This window comes from Puma concolor, chromosome C2, assembly GCF_028749965.1.
Source record: "Puma concolor isolate L17-30 chromosome C2, mPumCon1.1.hap2, whole genome shotgun sequence".
NCBI lineage: Eukaryota > Metazoa > Chordata > Mammalia > Carnivora > Felidae > Puma > Puma concolor.
The window spans coordinates 142,600,625-142,623,040 of record NC_141675.1 but is presented as its reverse complement, the minus strand read 5'-3'; the positions used below and the strand labels follow the sequence as shown (position 1 = coordinate 142,623,040).

Here is a 22,416-nt window from a genome sequence, read left to right as displayed (position 1 = left end):
CGACTCGTAATATGTATTCTAGCAGTAATAAATAAAGGAGGCTTTTATTTATTTATCTATTTATAAAATAGATTTTATTTATCTATTTATAAAATAGAGTATTAATCTTGTACTTCACAGTTCCACCAGTGTGCGAATTAATAACAGATGCATGAGTGATTTTTAAACGGTTATTAAAAGCAACTCGGTATTCAGAGAGTAGGAAGAAAATAATGGTTGTTTTCAACTCCATGTACAGATAAGACCCTTCCACCCTTGTGTGTCAAGAGGCTCGCAAAGAAAGAAGTTTGCGCCTTCTCCTGAAAATTATTTAAAAGCACAAGATTATGTCTCAGGTTCAGAGTAGGTAAAGTAATCGCATGACCTGTTTGTTTTTTAGGGAAATCTTTCCGTCACGAACAGTGTGAGGCCAAAAATGGATACCAGTCTGATGCGAAAGGAGTCAAGACATTTGTGGAATGGGTCCCCAAATACGCAGGTGTCCTGCTGGGGGATGTGTGCAAACTGACCTGCAGAGCTAAGGGGACTGGTTACTACGTGGTGTTTTCTCCAAAGGTAACTGCCCACCGCCTGTCCAGAAGCAGTGGAGCCTTGCTGGAGATCATTTGGTAGAATAAAACCTAGAGCTAGTAAACAGTCATTATTCCTGGGGTGGCTAGATTTTGGAGGGTTTTCTTTTCATCTCTAGAAGGTCTATGTTCTCAAACCTTACACAAAGAACAAGAAGTTATTCTGTACAAACAAAACAAGTCAATATTTCAAAAGCTACTTTTGAAAAGCGTAGCTCTCTGTCAGGGAAGGTGTGGTTTGACTTTAACTTCAAAATAAGCATGAAAACAACTAGAATTTCCGAGGTATGTTTGTATGGGGAACTGAAAGCAAGAAAGCTTTCTATTTTTCCATTGTTTAATTAAGAATTCCTTTGGCGGGGCACCTTGGGTGGCTCAGTCGGTTAAGCGTCCGACTTCGGCTCAGGTCATGGTCTCGCGGCTTGTGAGTTCGAGCCCCGTGTCGGGCTCTGTGCTGACAGCTCAGAGCCTGGAGGCTGCTTCAGATTCTATGTCTCCCTCTCTGTCTGCCCCTCTCCTGTTCATACTCTGTATCTCTAAAAATTAAGTAAACATTTAAAAAAAAATTTCCTTTGGTGATTCATGAAGGTCGGTTTCAAGATCATCATCTCTGACCCAGACTGTTAAATGTCTTACACCCATAATATGAATTCATATCCCTATAGTTAGATGCGTTATGATATATGTGCATGAAATGATCCCTCATTTATCACAGGAAAGCATTTGCTAAGTTACTAACAGTTTTATTTCTCACAGTGAATGGTATGCAGCAATTTAAAATACTGTTTATCTAATTTGTAAACAGGTGCTGCATTTAAAACTACCTCTGAAATTGGCCTTCAGATATGTGTGACATACTACTGAAAACAGAAGTTAACATCCACCTTAAGTCATTTTGAAAATATTTTCTCTTTTCATTGTAAAATAATACATTTTCGGGGTGCCTGGGCGGCTCAGTCGGTTGAGCGTCCGACTTCGGCTCAGGTCATGCTCTCACGGTTTGTGTGCTCGAGCCCCGCGTCGGGCTCTGTGCTGACAGCTCGGAGCCTGGAGCCTGCTTCAAATTCTGTCTCCCTCTCTCTCTCTGCTCTTCCCCCGCTCATGGTCTGTCTCTCTCTCTCCTTAAAAAAATAAATAAAAAAGAATTTAAAAATTTTTAAGAAAAAAATAATAATACAATTTCATTTAAAAACTGTGACAAATAAGATCACCTGGAAATGCCACCATCTGGAGACCTGTGGGTCTGCTGAAGTATACCCCACTTCACTTTGCATACATATACACACTCACATACTCACACACATATATGAAAATAGTAGTAGATACCCAAATGCAAAATACAAGTTTATTTATACATGTGACTACATATGCTATTTATATACGCTCACATGCACAAACCACAGAGTGCATATTCATACTATTTTATAGCTAGTTTTTAAAATATATACTATTTTTGGGTGTGATTCCTTCACTCCAAATGTATTCAGTATCTTCTAGTAAGTACTTTGCTCTGACTTCCCCAGACTCCTTTTCTGCACTAATATGTTTGTGTCTATTTCAATATCTGACTGTTCAACACACGATAGGGCATGCTTTTCAACCACAAGGAGGTTTGGATGTCAAGTGTAGACTTTCAAATGCATCACTAGAGTAACAATTATGCCACCAAGAAGGATCTCTGCCATCTTTTTTTTAAACTTTGTAAAATGTTTATTTATTACTGAGAAACAGAGAGAGACAGAGCATGAGTATAGGAGGGGCAGACCAGAATCCGAAGCAGGCTCCAGGCTCTGAGCTGTCAGCACAGAGCCCAGGACGGGGCTTGAACCCACAAACCGCCAGATCGTGACCTGAGCTGCAGTCAGATGCCCAACCGACCGAGCCACCCAGGCGCCCCAGATCTCTGCCATCTTGAGCTTGCTCATTTTCCGCACAAGGGACACGTCCCACATGCGAAGTGAAACGATCGTTTCTAGCAATGTAAAAAAGCGAGACGATACCATGGGAACATTCTCGGGATACAGAAAGGGAGAGGACAACCTTGAGTCTCCTGGCACATTTGGAATTAGGCTCAAGAAAGAAAGTGCATAACTGAGATTTATCTCAGGTCTTCCTTCTGCCAATATGTCGAGGATGTTTCGGTTAGATACTCCTGGGAACTATGCTTTTTCGGTTGTTTGTTCATTTCTCGATGTACTGTCCCGATCAAACTCAAAACTCAACGAATTAGGACTTGCTCTCTTACCGTGCAAACCAAACCACCTGGGCACAAGTATCTCCCGCCGCTAACGTGAGCCTCGTTATTCAGGTGACGGATGGGACAGAATGCAGGCCGTATAGTAACTCTGTGTGCGTCCGGGGGAAGTGTGTCCGGACTGGGTGTGACGGCATTATCGGCTCCAGGCTGCAGTATGACAAGTGCGCAGTGTGCGGGGGAGACAACTCCAGTTGCACCAAGGTGGTCGGGACCTTCAATAAAAAAAGGTGAGGAGGTAGAACCCTTGCCCTTACGTGCATGGAACAAAGCTTTAGCCTTGAGAAACTGAAAGGGTGACTCATGCTACGTCATTAGCCATCCGTGGAGGGGTCCAGCATGGCTCCAGTAACATAGTTCTCAAGTCCACTTGAGAACCAGGGAGGGAGATGAGAAAGCTCTGGTTGCAGAGCCGGAGCTCCTGGTGCCTCTGGTGGCAAATAAACCGCAATGGCTCTGATCAGGGTCAAGGTCTCGCAGAGTGGGAACACCCAGAAGGAAAAGTCGGTGGGGTCCCCGCTAGCCATCTCGCTATTTCTGAAGCATCTCTTATTTCGGAAGCATAATTTAGGGAAGGATGGCCCGTTTGCATCATAACGATTTCACTTTACAAAGGATTTTTCATTAGGCTGTATTTTTCTTGAGAAGACCTGTAAGTTAACTGGGGTGATGGAGACAGCAATCCCATTTTATAGTGACCTCTGCAGGTTTAAATCTTCTCTATAAAGAAATATATGCAGTAACGTCTGCTTCCTGTCATGGTCCTTGATTATGCTTTTGTTTTAAGTATGTAAATGTATAAAGTATCCAGTTTTGGAGGGGGGCGTCTCAGTGGCTCAGTCCGTTCAACGCCCAACTCTTGGTTCTGGCTCAGGTCCTGATCTCGTGGTTGGTGGGTTCGAGTCCCGCATCGGGCTGCATGCTGATGGTGCAGAGCCTGCTCGGGATTCTCTCTCTCTCCCCCTCTCTCTCTCTCTCAGCGCCTTCCCTGCTCACTCTCTCTCTATCAAAATAAATAAATAAACTTAAAAAAATGATAAAAATAAAGTACCCAATTTTTGGCATGATATATTATGTTATCAGCTAGGAGGACGGAGCAGGCTAAAAAGTCTGCTGGAATGCAGGATTGTCTTTCCCCTTTCTCAAACCACTCTTTCGCTGAGTAGTGTTGGCCCGGTACGCATGCATTCTTGATGTGTGTGCTGTATTGTCTTTACCGGCAGGTAATATGCAAACCCGATTAACAATAAGGACTTATTAAAATAGTCACATGCCATGTTATTATGAACCACTGGAAATTATCTTTGATATAATAAAAAAATTGCATGTCTGCAGAATCTATTCTGAGTTAAAAGATGCATTACTAATCTTGTTTGCTAGCGATTCATCGGACTGTATTGAGCCATCTCTGTAAAATACCCTGCATGTCAATTACATACTGCATTTGTATATATTGCCAAGGTGCAAGACACCTTAGAAATGATGAAGTATACCTTTTTGTTTTACAAATGAGGAAATTGGGACTCTGAAAGTGTAGGGCTTATCTAATTTTGCACAGTTGTTAAATGCTAAAGCAAAGGCTATACCTTAGGTCATGAGATGAGAAGGCTATCTTGTTTAAAAAAAAAAGGAAGGGGAAGGGAAGAAGTTCAAGAATCAAGTAAGAAATAAAATACCTTATATACTATATGCTATGCATTTTTCCTACATAAGCTTAGAAGCCACTTTTTAAAGTACTAAATTTAGCATTTTGTCTCTGTATTGACAACCAATATCTGCATGTTCATTGTCACATGAAAAGATGAAGAAATTCACAGTAGCGATGAGTGGTGGGTGACACAACAGCTTGTCAGTTGATTTAACCAAGATTATATTGTGTGATATGACTGTTGAACTATTCCAGATAAATTACCTTGGTCAAATGTGACATATGAGAAAGGACATTGATCTTGGAGCTGAAATCTTGACAGTCAAGCTCTGACTCAGTGACGAACATCATGTGATCTTTGAAGAGTCGCTTTTATATATTTTTTACTATCAGAATTCTTTTTTTTTTAATGTTTACTTATTTTGGGGAAAGAGAGAGACAGAGACAGAGCATGAGTGGGGAAGGGGCATAGAGAGAGGGAGACACAGAATCTGAAGCAGGGGCCAAGCTCTGAGCTGTCAGCACAGAGCCCGACACGGGGCTCGAACTCACGATCTGTGAGATCATGACCTGAGCCGAAGTCGGATGCTTAACCGCCTGAGCCACCCAGGAACCCCTACAATCAGAATTCGTGAGAGTAGAATGGAATTAATAGTAATTATCTTGCAAGTTAATATTGCTGTGTGCATCAGAGGAGATGATGCATATTAAAATATTTCAGCAAGCTCACACCTCTTGACAAATACGACCCTAATCTTAATTCACTCCTCCCTCAATGTTCCTCACCTCAGTAAATGGCAGCTCCGTCCTCCTCTTGCTCAGTATCAGGAGAGTAAGAGAATCATATTTTATTGAGGCGCTAAGAAATCAAGGCACTAGGCCTCCTACCTCCCGCTGCCTTGGGAAGGTCAGTCTCAAGACCTCCTGCAATGGCTGATAATCCCAACATTCTCACGAATATGAGGAACGCTAAGGAATAAGGATTTAAAACAAAAAAACAAACAAAACAAAACAAAAAAGCTCTCTTACCTGATTCCCTTACCCTTCATTCTTTATTTTCTTGACATCCTGTTCGGCGTCACTTAAACTCTGTATATAATCAGAACGTATTTTCCTGTAACGGTTATAAAGTATGACTGGCAGAGGTAAGGGTGTCGCACATGGGGATGTTGTGAAAGGAGCATAAAGTAAGAGTAAGGGGCCATGGCTTTGGAGCCCAGCACTGCCACCGGCTCTGGAGTGCACCTGTTCAAATACTGTAATATACCTCCACTTTATATGCTTCCTATGTAAGACGAGAGATCCTCCCCAACACCCCTCCAGGTTATGTTTCAGGCCACGGTAGGTTTGCCTATGATCTCTTGATCCTAGATATTTCAAAAAAAGTAAGGCCCGTAACAAATTCTAAGGCAAAATGTATTACAAAAATAAAAATAATGAGTCCAGTTGGATGGGTAAGCAGTATCATCAGCCTTGCATCTTCTTTCTCCCAACACAAAAGAAAGTGGCAGTCGCTGTCCATCAGATTCCCAACACACAAAAGGATTTCCCTGGGGAGGAGCCCCTCTCTGGATTCAGAGGAAATGCCTGGGCAGGGCAAATACCTTAGGGATTTTCAGGGTACAAATTAGTTGCCCCATAACCCCTCAACCTGAGTAAGAATTTAGCAGCAGATCATTAAATTTCACACACACCACACTACACGGGCAATTTGTTTCTATTCAAATAACTAAGAAAGTAAAACATATGGGGACCTTATTATCAAATTACTTTTGGAGGCAGAGATTTTCACAAAGATGACTCCTTACACGTAGAGTCTCTTGGTGCTCAATTAGCATTTCTGTCCTGGCCTTTTTCAAAAGCTGTGGATATTAGAGATATTGATGCCTTTGCCCATATTCTGGAGCATATGATGGGTCATTCGAGACCTACCTTATTTGTCACCCATCACATAGCCTCACTTTATCTGTCGTAAGTTTCATGGACACAGCATTTGAGGAAATTTGCTATGGCATCAAAGATTCACTTTTTTTTTGTTTTGATGATACTAGTCAGCGTTGGTTACCCACTTACAGAATTTTACATTCCATTGGTGTTCTGCTCAAATAATCCAGAGTTCTAGTAGAAATAGAAATAGAACTTCTACTGTGTCTCTAGTTCATCAGTTAAATCCGTGGTTCCCCAACTATTCTGCACATTTGGAACGACTCCCAAAATCCTGCTGTCTCTTCCCATCCTGACAGATGGGATTTAATTGGTGTGGGGTCTGGGGATTTAAATTTTTAAAAGACCTCTGCTTGATTTTAGTCTGCAGACAAATCTGAGACTCGTTAATTTAAATATTTCTATGAGATTGAGGGCGGATTTTTGTTAGTATTTACACATATCCCATTTTGTGACAAAAGAACATAAAGGAGCTTTGTAAAGATGATAGGTTTTGGTAAGAGTGTGCAATGTGTTTGAAAATCTAAATAAAGTTGGTGTACGTTTTAAAACGAAGGCAGGTTGTTAACATCATCCTAATTTTGAACATCACAATAAAAATGTATATACTCTCATAGTCTACTCACAATTTTATTTTGTTGTAAGGAAACTAATTTTTGAAGCCAATTTTAAACTAATCTCTTCACTACATTAAAACGTGTGAAGATAAGGTAAGACTTTTAGAGAACTCGTATTTGTTTATCCGTTTACTAAGTGTTTACTTATTTTTCCTTCTTTCTCTCCCTCTCTCTCCTCTGTGGACATTCCTGCTTCCAGTAAGGGTTACACTGATGTGGTGAGGATCCCCGAAGGGGCAACCCACATAAAAGTCCGACAGTTCAAAGCCAAAGACCAGACTCGATTCACTGCCTACTTAGCCCTGAAGAAGAAAAATGGTGAGTACCTTATCAATGGGAAGTACATGATCTCCACCTCGGAAACCATCATCGACATCAATGGAACAGTCATGAACTACAGTGGTTGGAGCCACAGGGATGACTTCTTGCATGGGATGGGCTACTCAGCCACGAAGGAAATTCTAATAGTGCAGATTCTTGCAACAGATCCAACTAAAGCATTAGATGTCCGCTACAGTTTTTTCGTTCCCAAGAAGTCCACCCAAAAAGTAAACTCTGTCACTAGCCACGGCAGCAATAAAGTGGGCTCACACACTCCACAGTTGCAGTGGGTGACAGGCCCATGGCTCGCCTGTTCCAGGACCTGTGATACGGGCTGGCACACCCGGACGGTCCAGTGCCAGGATGCAAACCGGAAGTTAGCGAAGGGATGCCTTCTCTCCCAGAGGCCTTCTGCGTTTAAGCAATGTTTGCTAAAGAAATGTTAGCCTGTGGTCATGAGCTTACGCAGAGCTAACTGGATGATTCATCACTGATCGGTCGTGGCAAATGGTGGTGATCAATCATGGTAAACAAGAGGTCTACCTGAAGCACAGAAAGTCACGCTTCAATGTCATTGTCAACAGGAGTCTAATTATGGGCAGAATCTGCTCTCTGTGACCAAACGGAGATGTGCACTGCTTTGTGCGACAGTAGTGACCTTGGAATACAGAAAAACTTGGGAGTTATTGAACATCCCCTGGGCTACAAGAATGAAAAAACACTGGTGAATGTAGAATCAGGGGACATTTGAAGATGGCAGAACAGTCTCCCCTTTGTCACCTACCTCTTATAGAATGTCTTCAAAGGCATCATAATCATTTTCATCCATAATACACAGTAGCTTATTTTTACTGTTTGTAAATCATTCTCCCTTGGTATGTCACTTTATATCACTTGGTTCTATTAAAAAAAAAATATATATATATATATATATATATTTCTATAAAAAATGTTTGACCAAAGTAGGTCTGCAGCTATTTCAACTCCTTCCAGTTTCCAGAAAGAGCTGTGGATGATTTACTGGAAATTAAGAACCTGCTGCTGTTTTCACAAGATTTCACATACTTTCAGACTACAGGAGATCAGATTTTAGTCAAAAACCATTTTGACAGGAAGCATCTTCTGCGAAATTCTAAAAAGGAAAAGGATCTCCGCGTAGCTGGTCATTTAAATAGATACACCGATCCATTTACTTAAACGTCAACTGCCTGTATTTTTTCAGGCAGCCAGCCAAATGAATGCATAATTAGGATGTAGATGTAGTGTTTGCGTGTGTGTATGTTAGGCGTATTCAAGAGTCTAAACACTAGTTTCCTCATGTTAGAATTTAAAAGGCAGAAAAACACACAAATATAAATTTTCGATTTATATCTTCACACTGCTTGCCCTTTCAGAGGCTTCCAGCTAATATCCTACCTTGTGTAATATTCGTACAAAACACACGGCAGAGAGTTTTCTAATCGCATCCGACACGTTCAACACTGGTATACCTCTTACCAGCCAGCCTTGAAAATGCATTTGTTTTCGCTTGTATGTTTTGTTCAAGGGTTCTGTTAAGACCCGCAATGTTTTGTACTTGTTGACTTAGTTTGATAGGAGTATTAAAGATCACTTTGGAGTTAGCCACATCTAGAAGTGATTATCATATATGTGGCTCTTGCAAAAGGAAAATAAAAATAGTGGTTAATATTAATAAGACTGTTTCCACACCATACAGGCAGTGATTCTTTGCATTGTCTTTTTAAATCCAAGTATACTGATACTGTCCGTAAGATTTTTCCCAGTTGGAAAGCACTTGGTTGTACCAGTAAGTGTTTGATGAAACGGGACGATTTTTGAGAAGTTTGTTGCTTCTGTTTCCATAGCCTGTCTAGGTAGGTTGTACGTTTGGGTGTTAGATATGGAATTTTTTTTTACAATTGACTGCCTAAAAATCTCTTTTTAAATGGTCAACTGCACCCCTCTACCCCATAGCTCAGAAAATCCAAGGTGTTCAAATTCATCGGGATTTCTTTTTCTTTATGAAAGATTACAAAGTCAATTGTTTCATATGAAACTTTATAATAATCATACCAAATGTGCCTATTATTAGAGATTTGCATATAAAGATATTAGGGGACAATTGTTTGAGTTCCCTTAAAGCTCACCAGAGTTTATTTTTATTAGAAAATATTTTTAATATAAAATAATTATGTAATTGATCTTGCTAGATCACATTGATTTCAGTGGGTGAGGAGAATGGAGGTCTCACTGTTTTAAGTATTTTCTTAAGAAATTATTTGGTGAAACAAATAACGTTTTACAAAACTGTTAATCATCCTTTGGCTTTTCATCGACTGACTTTGCTTTAGACATGGTCATTTACTCTTAATAAATTATTCATTAGAGAAATGAGTCCTATATAGAGCTGGTCACCTACATTTGATGGAGGTCACCAGATATCAGGGACAGGAAACAATGCTATTCAAATCACTCAGAAAAGAATTTTAAATCATACCGACTATTTGACTATTCCAAAAGAATTAATAGCCAGGCCAACCTGACTTTTTCCCAGTTTTCAAAATAATTTTAATCAAGTAACTCAACTGGGACAAAATTTGTTTTTATCTTTTGTTATATTCATAGCAGCATGAAAAAAAAAATTGAAGGGCAGCCATGTTTGTCTCCTACTCTGTTTCTCTATACTGTATTCATAGATTTTTTTAGTATGATTTATCATTTATTTTCCCCCAAAACAGTGAAGTTTTATACTTCTCATTGAAATAATCCTAGAGAGTTTAAAAGGAATAAACCACTATTCCGTGCTTTTAAGGAGTTTTTTTTAGTTTTTTCATACGAGTATCAATAGTTTGACTGAGGAATGTATGTCTATCTAAACTCCTGAAAAAAGCGATACAGACTGGAAACAAATTCAGAGAAATGGAGTGTTCAATAGATAAAAGGAATGATAAAGGGAAAATCCCCTATAATGAAATCTAATTCAGTCCAGTCTAATGTTGGACTATGCATTTCCCCTTTCCATAGTTGCATCGTGAATGAAGGGTCCAGGATTCACGATGCTGAGGCTCCTTCCTCGAGGAAAAAAGTTTGTCTGAAAATGCTCAGGATAGTAAGAATCTAATCCCACAAAACTAAACACTCCGGATTCAGTGTCACTAAATAAAGGGAGCCCAGAAGAAAATGACATCTCTTTCTTCTGGAACAGAAAAGGCCAAATTAAGCCCTGCCTTGTTGTTTAAAGGTTTCAGGGCATTGTTTTAATTTGTTCAGTAAATTCAATGTCCTTTGCCTTCCTGTGGAAACAGTTTTATCCCATGAAACTAAGAATGAAGGGATTAATCACAAACAAAAATAAAGTTGCAGCACTGAAAAAAATGTAATTTATTGTTTTTGCGACTGGTATGTGAATTTGTGTGATAGAAGTATTTATTCTTATTTAACAAAAATATGTGCAAATTCTATATTTAAAAAGTTTTGCTGTTGTCCTACTTTTAATTTATGCTTCATGTTTGTGTATAAAGTACACTTTGTGAGTTTACATAATATACAGCACTGGTTGCTTTTGTATTTTTTTACAGAAGGCTTTCTGCGTGAAACAGGCGTATATGTATATATTCCTCACGTATCCTTATTCTGATACTGTAGTCTTCCTCTCTAAGGAAGTTTTAAATTTACTCTTTCTTGACTAGTGGTAATCGTTACTTGTAGTTACATTAATAAGTCTGTTGGGTTTCATTAATACTAGTTTTTCCAAGTCACAGATAAGAAAAACACTTATTCAAGCAACTGAAGCCTAAGTTCTCAACTTGGTGTATAGATAGCCTGGAAGCTTCCCACAGAAGCTAAGACACAGTTCAGAATCCCTGATACCAGTGATAAACGCGGACAGGGAGCTGTTGATACGTGAAATTTGTGTGCACACGATGTCCCAAGAGCTATCAGTGATGATAAAACCAAATACTGTCCTTTGCTGCTTTAAAAACACTCCTTAAAAATTAATACCATTTTTTCTCTAGCATTGGCGGGATCCTATAGTTAGAGTAAACAAATTGCATTTAAGTGATTTAAATACTAGTAATCATGAACGTTGCTACAAATACGGGGTCTCCGTCGATAGAATGTCACTTTGTACTACTAATGAATCTCACTGAGTGAAAATAGGACTTGGGACAAGCAAGGACATCTTTTATCACATCAACTTGCCTCTGACTGATTTCAGTCTGGTCACAGTAATAAGGCAAAGCACCCTTGGATATACAACTGACCAGATCTATCTCTGGCTCTGATGTTTCCCCCACTGACTCATTCCTTAATAACAAGGTCATTGTAATGGTTTAGGTGAGCACAGCAGCCAGATTCAATGAAGTCCAGGACTTGTGTATGACTTAGAGGTCACTCTTTGTGAAACAAGATTGGATTTACTAATGGCCAAATTTTGCTAATAGTTTATGGCTGAGGATTGGTGAATATTACCGACCTATTTATGATTAAGTGGAGGTGATAAAAAGACCTCATTTTTTTTAACATTTCAAAGTTAATACATGAATAACCATGAGTATAGAAATGGTCATCCAGAGCTATCATAGAGCCAGTCTATCATTTAAACACACAGGAAAGGAACTTGTATGTTTTCTCTATCATTTTTCTCATTTGCCAACACCTATAGTTTTAGATTGTCAGACAGACCATTTTAGGTAATTAGTACACTGAAAAAAACCCAGAAAACTCCCTAATAGCCTCCTTGCTAGCATGAACTAGAGAAATGACGTCTGAAGTTATAGGATCATGAAACACATCAGTCTATAATGCATAATTATATTCTAATCAGTTAGCGCATGGGAACGTATTGAAACAAGAACCCGTTACATTAGTGAGATAAAGAAACTGGAAATACACATGATGTTCAGATCAGAAAAGTATTCATCTGCCAAATGTCTTTCTGGTGTAATGATACCATAGTTCTCAATGCAGATTTTATGGGGAAAATAATGAAGGTATAGTTGCTAGAAGTTGTTGGTTTTAAAAGAGAGGAAGACTGAAATGTACATATTAGCCAACCCAGTTAATTGCACCTTCCAAATATAGTAGCACTTTAGTGATAAATTGGCTACCTGTGGTTCTTATCCTGGAGCTCCACCAACTGGTCCATGTGGACTGTCATAGGTCAAATGAAAAACCAAATGGCCCATCATCTTATAAGGCACGGCCACATCAGAGTGATCCAAAGTCTAACACTGTGAGGAAAACTGTGATTTGTAAATAAAACAGCGTATATATTTTTTTCAGTTTCTTTTTGGCACATCCAATGTAATTTTTATCAAGGTGCTAATATCGATCAGTGACCAACTATCAAATATGTTACTTCGGACTCACTATTTTATTCTACATGATTTTTCAATTTGCAAAAAAAAAAACCAAAAAACAAAAAAAAACTCTTTTAAGTTTTTGGTCTAGGCGGGGCACAACTTGATACTCAATGTTTGGGAAATGCATCAAATGGTCAGCCTGATCAGCAGGGTTCAGTGACATAAGCTATAGGTACATCCAGGATGTTTAAGGTGACATCGAAACTTGAAGAGTGTCAGGCTAGAGGAACAGACTTTTAGAGGAGTCGTGTTTCAGCACTTACTAAACCATCCGCGTTCCTTTCAAACTAACTTTTTGTTTCCGATACACAAGCTTTTGTGTGTATTTAGCCTGACTTTTTTTTTTAAGCCTTGCAATATTTTATGTCCATGGTAAACCCTTGACAACTCTTTCTTGGTCTTTTCTTTAACAACCCACAGCATATTAGAAACACCTCAGACTGAGAGTATGATTAGAATAGGAGATCATAGTGTGTGTGACTTTGTAAGACTAGACTTTCGATTAAGAAAAATACATTGTCTCCGGATGGTGTCTTTGCGTTACACGCTCAGCCATGACATCAATGTAGGAGTTGACAAATACTGCTTCCATTTAATATGTTTATTAGAGGAAATCATGCACATGCTTTGTAAATAGACTGCAGATAACTAAACAGATTGCAGAAATATGTTTAATTTGACGTGAGCTGTGGCACAAGTTTTTGATTTCTATATAAGAGCCTTGTGAGTAAAGACAGGTAATAAACCTAAGTGGGTATAACGGAGATTTTTATATCTTGAAACATGATTTCAAGCCAGAGTAAAATATCGAAGATTTTCATGTCGTTGTATATAAGCAGTAGAATGTGACCTGCTTATTATCTTCAATTTGTCAGAAGTGATGGTATGTTTCAGTAAATGTAATGCAGTTGAAAAACCAAAATGCTTGGAAAACTAAGACGGGTCTTGTTTAAAATGTCTCTTCCGCTTTGGCAAATTTTGAACCTGAATCAGCTATTGAAAGCATTACCGCGTCTTGTAGCCTGCATTCCACGACAGTTCTGTTATTCAGGTAAACCACTTGAACTGACTCGTTTGGGACCTATACTGTAATATTTTTCGTTGAGGAACAATATCCTATTTTGTAAAGCATTTCCCTATGTGTGACTTCAAACTGTAAAATTAAACATTGGCTTTGTGGTTTCAGTGGGCATAATAAATGTTAATTGTAAACTAGGTTAAAGTATGTACTGCATATAATATGTTTTAGAGTTGGAAAATAGTGTCCATTTATTTTTAATTTTCTCATAAGAGTAGGACCAAGCCAGCTCTTAAGGAAGCCTTAAGGAAGTCCTAGGCTCTCTGCAGTTTCTACCATTCTTCCATTTGACTTAGACAGTACTTCTACCTTAGTTACGGGACTTTGGAATTCTTACTTCAAGTTCTTCTTACCTGAGTATCACTCGCTAAAGTCTGTCTAGTATTGAAATTCTGATGTTAAATTAGTAACAGCAAGTAACGTAGTCACCTTCATTTTTCCTTCTTTAAAGATAAACTTATTCTAGGTAGACCAGGAAAGAGTCAACAATGCACACATGGAAATTCAAAAAGAATTGACATTCATTCACTAGCAAAAGCCTTTCCGTTTGCGAAAAAAACTTTATGGCACTAAGGTTCTTAAGGACGCTGATTCCTTCTAAGCCTGAAATCATTGCTATTTAGTGTGCATCAGGTTGAATTTCTCCCATATACCAAATAATGTTTCAGAATTGTTGTGCTTTAAATGTGCCACTTAGCAGGATATATAGATTTTGAATAAGTAATTACAAACACCTAAACTCTTAAAAGATGGTATAGAAACTTAACCATAATAATATTGCTAAGATTGGTTGAACATCTCTTTTGGGTCAGGACCTGTGAGAAACATCTCACAAACTTTCCTGCATGTGTTTCTCTCCATGACCATTATAAGTTTGTTCTTAAGATCCACATATTAAAGGGGTGCCTGGGAGGCTGAGTCGGTTAAGCGCCAGTCTCTTGACTTTGGCTCAGGTCATGATCTCATGGTTCATGAGTTCAAGCCCTTCATCGGGCTCCGGTCTGACTGTGTGGAGGCTGCTTGAGATTCTGTCTTCCCCTCCCCTGCTTATGTTATTTTCCTCTCTCTAAATAAATACATAAACAAAAAAAATCCCAATATTACAGATGACGATCCCATTATAATAACTGTTAGTGGTCATTTTGTTGTTACCAAGTGTAGGCACTGTTATAAGCACTTTAGATATTTACTATCACTTTTCACCCTCTTTAAGCACTGGGAGTCTTCTATCCCTGTGGAATGGGAGTCTGAGGGGGGAACTATGGAGTGAATGGCAGACTGTGTGAGATTGGAGAAGTGCAGGGAAGTGTTTAGATGCCCTATGTGTGGTGGGCCCCCTGAGTAAATCCAAGAGTAGTCCTGAAATTCCAATAAAAACGGCAAGGAAACTATGGAGAATCAGACAAGCAGCAAGAAAAGAGGCAAGTGCTCCAAGTGTACAAAGGACTGTTGTTTAAAGAGAGAGGAAAGAGAATTTGATTTAGAAAACTAATAAATTGCTGGGAAGAATTAAAAAAAAAATGCAGTATTTAACCTTACAGTCTCCTTCACAGCTAATAATGAGCTGGTTCAGACAAGGTCACAGGCATAAAAATGGTCCTGAGGGGTGCTTTTGGATCAGGAGTGGAGTGAACAAAGATGATTAGAAACGGCACTATAGACCCTGGAAAAGTCCAAATCATCCATAATTCCTGGGTTCTGTGGGAATCTTTCTGGATAGCTCATTGTTTTGTCTGCTCAGTTAAACTCCTATCTTCCCACAGAACGAATGACTACGTGTCCCAACGCAGACACAAGCGAAGGGTGCACCTTTATTTTTCTCAGTTTCCCTCCGTGTCCATCTCCCAAGGTGAAGAGAAGCAAATCTCAGAATGATCAACCACCTGGGTCATTCCTAGAAATAGAGAAAGATACAGAGCAGCCCCAGGGCCACATCTAACATGAATTCATGAATTCGGCTGTAATACTCGGTTTCTCTTTTCACCTCCAGATGCCCACAGCACCTTGTCTTCCTATTTCAGCCTTCGTCAGGGTTGGCCTCGAATTGCAGGTACAGACTTTTGTTGCGGAGGTTATTGATTATTGAAAACATCAAAATCTTGGGGAGCAGGAAAGCGTATTTCTTAATCACTTGTAGGTGGGCTCATTTCAAAAACTCAGCCATGCTCTGAGCCTAGACATTGATAAGATTGTGGGGTAATATATTGGTGTTGCTTTAAGCTGCTAAATGTGTGACAATTTTTATGGTACCTACAGAGAATGAGAACACAGGTGAAAACAAGGAAGGATCCCGATCTACAGGGGATTATGAGAAAGGCTATTAGGTTAGACGCTTAAGTGGAATGAATAAGGTTAAGACCCAGTTATTGGGGCTAGAATACAAGGGGGGAACACAGGACAAACACAGAATCTGAGTTATTAGAACTCGCACAAGTTGTGGAATGAGACTCCCATTTAAGCTAACTGACATAGAGTCACTTGGGCTGCTAGAGGATAGGTCCGTATATACACTCAGATTCAAGGACAGAATTAGGTAAAATCTTGGTGCGAAGTCAGAATCACAGTGATAAGAACAAGCACAAACAGGTTTCAAAGAGATAGGAGCGGATGGATGGGAAAATCTGCCCGCAGCAATGTTTTCCAAAGTGCGTCTAAGAAATCCCTTGTTGCCATAAATAAATGTAGAGGTTTTCACCAAATAAGTGAAAATTTTAATAAGAATGTTCTGATTATATATTGCTATTCACAGGCCATCCCCAAACTTAGTGGCTTAAGACGGGTGTTTATTGAACTTCATGATTCTGTGAGTCAGGGTTCAGTTGAACAATAGGTCTACTCCACAGGTCAACTGGGGTCATTTGGTGAGATGCATCAGGCTGGGCTGGAGTGGAGGGGCCAAGATAGGTTCACTCACACACCTAGTGTCTTGACAGGTGCATTCAGAAGGTCAGGGTCAGCCCTGCCCTTCCCTTTTTATGCAGTCTTAGGCCTTCCCCCGTGGTATCTTCACCAAGTTGAGTTTTCTTACAAGGTGGTTCTGGGTTCCAAGAGTGGGTGTTACCAGAGTACCATATGGAATCCACTAGCCTTCTTATGGCTAAGACTTGGAAGTTCCAGAATATACCATTTTAACGCAACTAATTACAAATTTCAACATGTGGGGTGCCTGGGTTACTCCGTTGGTTAGGCATCTGGCTCTTGACTTCAGCTCAGGTCATGATCTCACGGTTCGTGAGTCGAGCCCTACGTAGGGCTCTGCAGTGGTAGTTCAGAGCCTGCTTGGGATCCTCTCTCTTCCTTTCTGTCTGCCCCTCCCCTGCTCACATGCTCTGTCTGTCTCTCAAAATATATAAACAAACACATTTTTTTTTTTACTATGTGTGAATTGGCAACACTCAAAGACCTTTTCTTGATTCTTCTAAAAGTTAAGAAATTGTACAATATGCCATTTTTGGGAGTTTGGTTAATCAACCTTTAAGGTTAATTTTTCTGGCTAACCTGTCATTGCTACACACATAAAAATGGAGGTTTTTGTTTCAGAAACAACACTGTTCAGAATCAGAGAGGCATAAGAGTGAACAAGCAAGTGGAAATCATTACCCTTTATATTTATTTTTGTATAAAATAAGCAAGCTACAGACAAGGAGTCGCATAGTCTTATAATTAACTTGGTGTACCGGCCCTGACTCTGGGGAGTCTCCCGGGTTGGGTGGGGAAGATGAATTGATTTTTATTGTTTTTTGTTCTGTTTTCCCAATCTGCATGCCTTTCCCTAAAATAACATTTCAATGTGTCTAAAACGTTGTTCTATGGGACCACAAGTGCCTGACTTAAGAAGGCCCCAAATTTAATGTTGTAAAGACAGGTTTTGGTATCAGTGGTACATGTGGACTTACATAAATAATAAACCTTTATTTTCCAAAGCATATTAAGCCGGCTGTATGCAATAGCGTAATAAATTGTTCAATCACCTTCAAGTCATTTCGTGAGCCAGTAAAGCCCCTCTATTTTAGGAGGATAAGGACTCAGAAATGAGCTATTTAGGAGTTATAAATAGCACATTAATTCAACTATCTGTATGCAATGATCAAGTTCCCATTCCTTTAAAGGGACAGACGTCACTCCTAATCCTACCAGTTCTTCTGTCATTGGTCCTACAGGGGACCAGTCAGATTATGGATGAATCGGTATATAAATCCATCAGCACGGATTTTAAAAGGTATGTACTGTTGAAAATGAGTCAGAAGCTTTTTTTTTTCTGTTTCTTTTATATATATTTGAAATTTTTTTAATGTTTATTTATTTTTGAGAGGGAGCGAGAGCAAGAGGAGGGGAGGGACAGAGAGAGAGAGACACACACACAGAAACCAAAGCCGGCTTCAGGCTCTGAGCTGTCCGCGCAGAGCCCAGTGTGGGGCTCAAACCGACAAACTGTGAGATCGACCTGAGCTGAAGTCGAGTGCTTAATGAATGAGCCACCCGTACAACTCTAGGTCGGGAGCTTTAAGAAAGGACTCTTGGAGGGGTGCCAGGGTGGCTCAGCCGGTTAAGCATCCGACTTCGGCTCAGGTCATGACCTTGTGATTCATGAGTTCGAGCCCCACATCGAGCTCTGTGCTGACAGCTCAGGGCCTAGAGCCTGCTTCAGATTCTGTGTCCTCTCTCTCTCTCTCTCTCTCTCTCTGCCCCTCCCCCAGTCAAACTCTGTCTTTCAAAAAATGAATAAACGTTAAAAAAAATTAAAAAAAAGAAAAGAAAGGACTCTTAGATGTTGTATCTTCCTCCTCGTGAAAGAACAAAACCATTTTAATATTGGTAGAGTGTCTCCAGAGCCCATGATTTTGTTCCTATAATCCAATAAAGATAGATTCCTAAAACTTTTTTTTTTTTTGATCATAGGAAGAAACAGAAATCTCCAACACAGGTCCTTTCTGATTGTCCAGTTTTCCTGAAAATAATCCTCCTCTTAAAGTACTTTTCCCTTGATCTTCTGTTTATCCTTTTTTTTTTTTTTTTGGAAAAATCTATATTGTATAAGGAGTTCAACTTCTTAAATAAATGCACATGTACGCAAAATATTATGTACAATTTCTAGAGAACTCGAGGACTTCGGAAGCTGAACATAAATTCTAATGTAACAGAAAGAAAAAATATATATATTGTAAATGACAAGTTTCTAATAAATAACTTGCAAGTGAAAATTTTGCTCCTAAGGTTACAGCATATTTAGTATACACTGATAATTTTTAAAAAACGTATTTACTGATCCCTTATGTAATATAGTCTGTGATAAGGCATGATAGCAAATAATACACAGTTCCAGGATTCAAGGACCTCAAGCCAAAAAGAGGTCTCTACAGGTGAAAAAGAAATCATATTGTAGGGGCACCTGAGTGGCTCAGTCAGTGGAGCCTCTGACTCTTGATTTTGGCTCAAGCCATGACCTTGAGGTTTGTGATTGAGCTCCACATCAGGCTCCACACTGGCGACGGCACAGGGCACGCTTGGGATTCTCTCTCTCCCTCTCTGCCTCTCCCCTCTTCTCTCTCTCTCAAAATAAATAAATAAACAAAAGAAAAAAATCATCTTGCAGTCAAATCATTTCTACAAAACGGTTGAAAACAGTGTCATTCATGTAAGATAGTCACCAAGGAAGGAGCTAGACTCTTGAAGTGTGCTGCTAGACTTCCAGATTCTCTTCCTCTTCTGCACGTTGTAGACACTGCTAATGCTAACATCCATTCACCTTCCTTCCTGCGTCCATGTGAACAATGGGGGGCAGATGGTCAGCTGGAGAGTGGGTCCTTGAGCAGTTCACCCAATGCCAGCAGTCAACCACCTTTGAAATTCTTTTTTTTTTTTCAACGTTTATTTATTTTTGGGACAGAGAGAGACAGAGCATGAACGGGGGAGGGGCAGAGAGAGAAGGAGACACAGAATCGGAAACAGGCTCCAGGCTCTGAGCCATCAGCCCAGAGCCTGACGCGGGGCTCAAACTCCCGGACCGCGAGATCGTGACCTGGCTGAAGTCGGACACTCAACCGACTGCGCCACCCAGGCGCCCCCACCTCTGAAATTCTTGTCAGTGGGAACTTTTTTTAAAGGTTTTAAGTCCTTACTAGATTTTCTCTTTCCAAAGCATTTCTAATGGACTCGTTTCGGTCCTGGGAATTGTAATTCAGGAATTGTGTCAGCAGACGGCACCTCCACTGGGGGAAAGGAAAGGGAAAGATAGAGGAACTTCAAACTACATTCTATTTCATATGATGGAAAAGGTTGGGAAGGAACTGGAGAACAAGGTAGTACGTTTTCAAATAGTTGACAGGTTATCACGGGAAAGAAAAATTATGATTATTTTATAGAAGTGGGGGGGGTAGATTTAAAACTGGTGAGTTTGTCAAAATAGGACCAATGTAGAAAATAGCTTCTGCCATTCTCACATTCCAGCTTTTCTTTCAAACACAGTTGCCTCAAAAGTAGCATAACTATAAAGGTTTCTTACTTCTCCCTCCAGTGAAAAATTTCTCAAAGTGTCAAGGTATGGGGCTTCTGGGTGGCTCAGTCGGTTGAGCGTCTGACTTCGGCTGAAGTCATGATCTCATCATTCACAAGTTCGAGCCCCACATCAAGCTCTGTGCTAACAGCTCAGAGCCTGGAGGCCGCTTCAAATTCTGTGCTCCCTCTCTCTCTCTGCCCCTCCCTGACTCCTGCTCTGTCTCTCTCTTTCTCAAAAATAAACATTTAAATTTTTTTAAAGTGTCAAGGTATGCAGTGTGTGTGTGTGCGTGTGTGTATGCATGTGTATATATTACTTTTAAGTATATTTAAGAAATATTTATCTTATTCATCCTACAGACTGATGTTCCCTTCATGTATTCATTCATTATGCAATGCTGTCAATCATGAAAGCTTAGTTTTACTTTTTCCCTAGTACAGTGGTTCTCATTCAGGGGAAATTTTATCCCCATAGGGTATTTGTCAATGTCTCGAGGTATTTTTGATTGTCACGATGCGGGGGGGCGGGGGATGTTACTGGCTTCTAGAAAGTAGAATCAAAGGATGCTGCAAAGCACAGGATAGCCCCCTTACAACAAAGAATTATCCCCTGCAAAATGTCAGTAGTGGTGAGATTGAAACACACCACGTTAGCGGATCCCTCCCGTCTCACTCTACCTGTGTGATACACATTCTCAGGGGACTACTTCTTAAGTAAGTGGATGTGAGTCAACATGCCTGTGACTCTTTTCTTCTCGCTGCTGTGGAAGTTAGAGAGGCAGGGGCTGGGGAGTCAGGGCTTCTTTCTTGCGACCTTGGCACTTGGTATGTATTCCCTCACATGTGAAGCAAATAATCTCAGGTAGGTTCGGAGCCCTGGGCATTGTTGGGACAATCGACGGATTATTCAGGTGAGCATGACATAGACTGATGATAGGCAATTACTATAAATCACTGTTAGTCTAACTTCCAGCCACGTACAACTGATTGCAAGAAATGCACGGGGATCAGCCTTGGCCCATCCATTCTAGAAAATTAGTATTGTGCCCAAAGCCAGGTTTGCACATTTTTTGAATGAGCCAAGCGGAATACTTTCCATATAGCCAAATGAAATGAATTGAGAAGAATGAAAGTTTTGTTCCTTCAAGAGTATTTTTACACGATGTTGTAGTTTAGGTGAAAATGTTATTTATTTTTAAATAGTAAGCGCTATAAATGAGCCTGTTTCAGTTTCTGGGGGTGTTTTAGAAGTATGACAACTTTAGGAAATACAAAAACACCATAATACAACAGACAATCCCAATTCAAGTTTTCGATGGGAGTCACTAACGATAGATATTAGGGTTTTCTTTAAGAATTTGTTTTAAGGATAAGAGCTGTATAAAGGCTTGTATATGAAGATTTTTTGCCAAAATATACATTCTCAAGCTGATTTTTTAGAATACCTCTAATGCTGTTATAATTGACTAAGGTGGGGGGGGTGGATGGGGTTTTCTTTTCCCTTCTTTCTCCTCCAGAGTTTCCTAATTTAGAAAGGAAATCACCAGTAGTACAAATGCTGGAAATTTGGTCAAAACCAAAAAGAAAGCACAATACACAATATCTTGAAGATTAGGAAGATGTGAGGTGGACTGAGGGCGCGTGGTAGAGAGTAGGTCACGGGCGTCGTGGTTAAGAGCAGGTAAAATCGTGGGATCAGGGGAGGACACACTACGGAAGTGCGCTTACATTTTCATGAGGCTATTACTCATTTTCAGATATATACCACGTAGTTGCCACTGGATTTCATCATGCCAAACCAGAAGGATTCCTGAGGTTCTCGTTTATTTCTGCTGTCTAAAGCCATTACCTTCCACCTCCTAAAAGACTCAACACCGCAGCTTTTAAGTCGAGGCCAAAGACGCTACATCTCTAGAAGCGAGTGTACAATTTGAAAAAAACAAAACAAAACAAAACAAAAAAACGCTGGCGCTCTTGATGTGCTTTGTTTTTTCTCTCGCAGAAATGGTGCTCCATCATAAGGGTCGATCTTGGCTCAATTCAAAATCTGACACACAGTGACTGGTATGTTCGCAAGAGTCGTCAGAATTGAGGACCATCTCTAAGAACACGTTACCTCGGTTC

General features: G+C 39.9%; 1 protein-coding gene and 1 long non-coding RNA gene across 2 annotated transcripts in view; one reads left to right on the top strand and one right to left on the bottom strand.

Annotated features, from left to right (window-relative positions):
- The window catches only part of ADAMTS5 (ADAM metallopeptidase with thrombospondin type 1 motif 5), a 50,671-nt gene extending 36,737 nt beyond the window's left edge, over positions 1-13,934 (top strand). The window contains exons 6-8 of the mRNA XM_025913943.2: positions 380-555; positions 2,878-3,053; positions 7,232-13,934. Coding sequence (XP_025769728.1) covers positions 380-555; positions 2,878-3,053; positions 7,232-7,799 — 920 coding nt within the window. The 3' untranslated portion in view covers positions 7,800-13,934. The remainder of the gene's footprint in view (positions 1-379; positions 556-2,877; positions 3,054-7,231) is intronic.
- The window catches only part of LOC147577565 (uncharacterized), a 47,074-nt gene that overhangs the window by 12,355 nt on the left and 12,303 nt on the right, over positions 1-22,416 (bottom strand). The gene's annotated exons all lie outside the window — the stretch shown is intronic.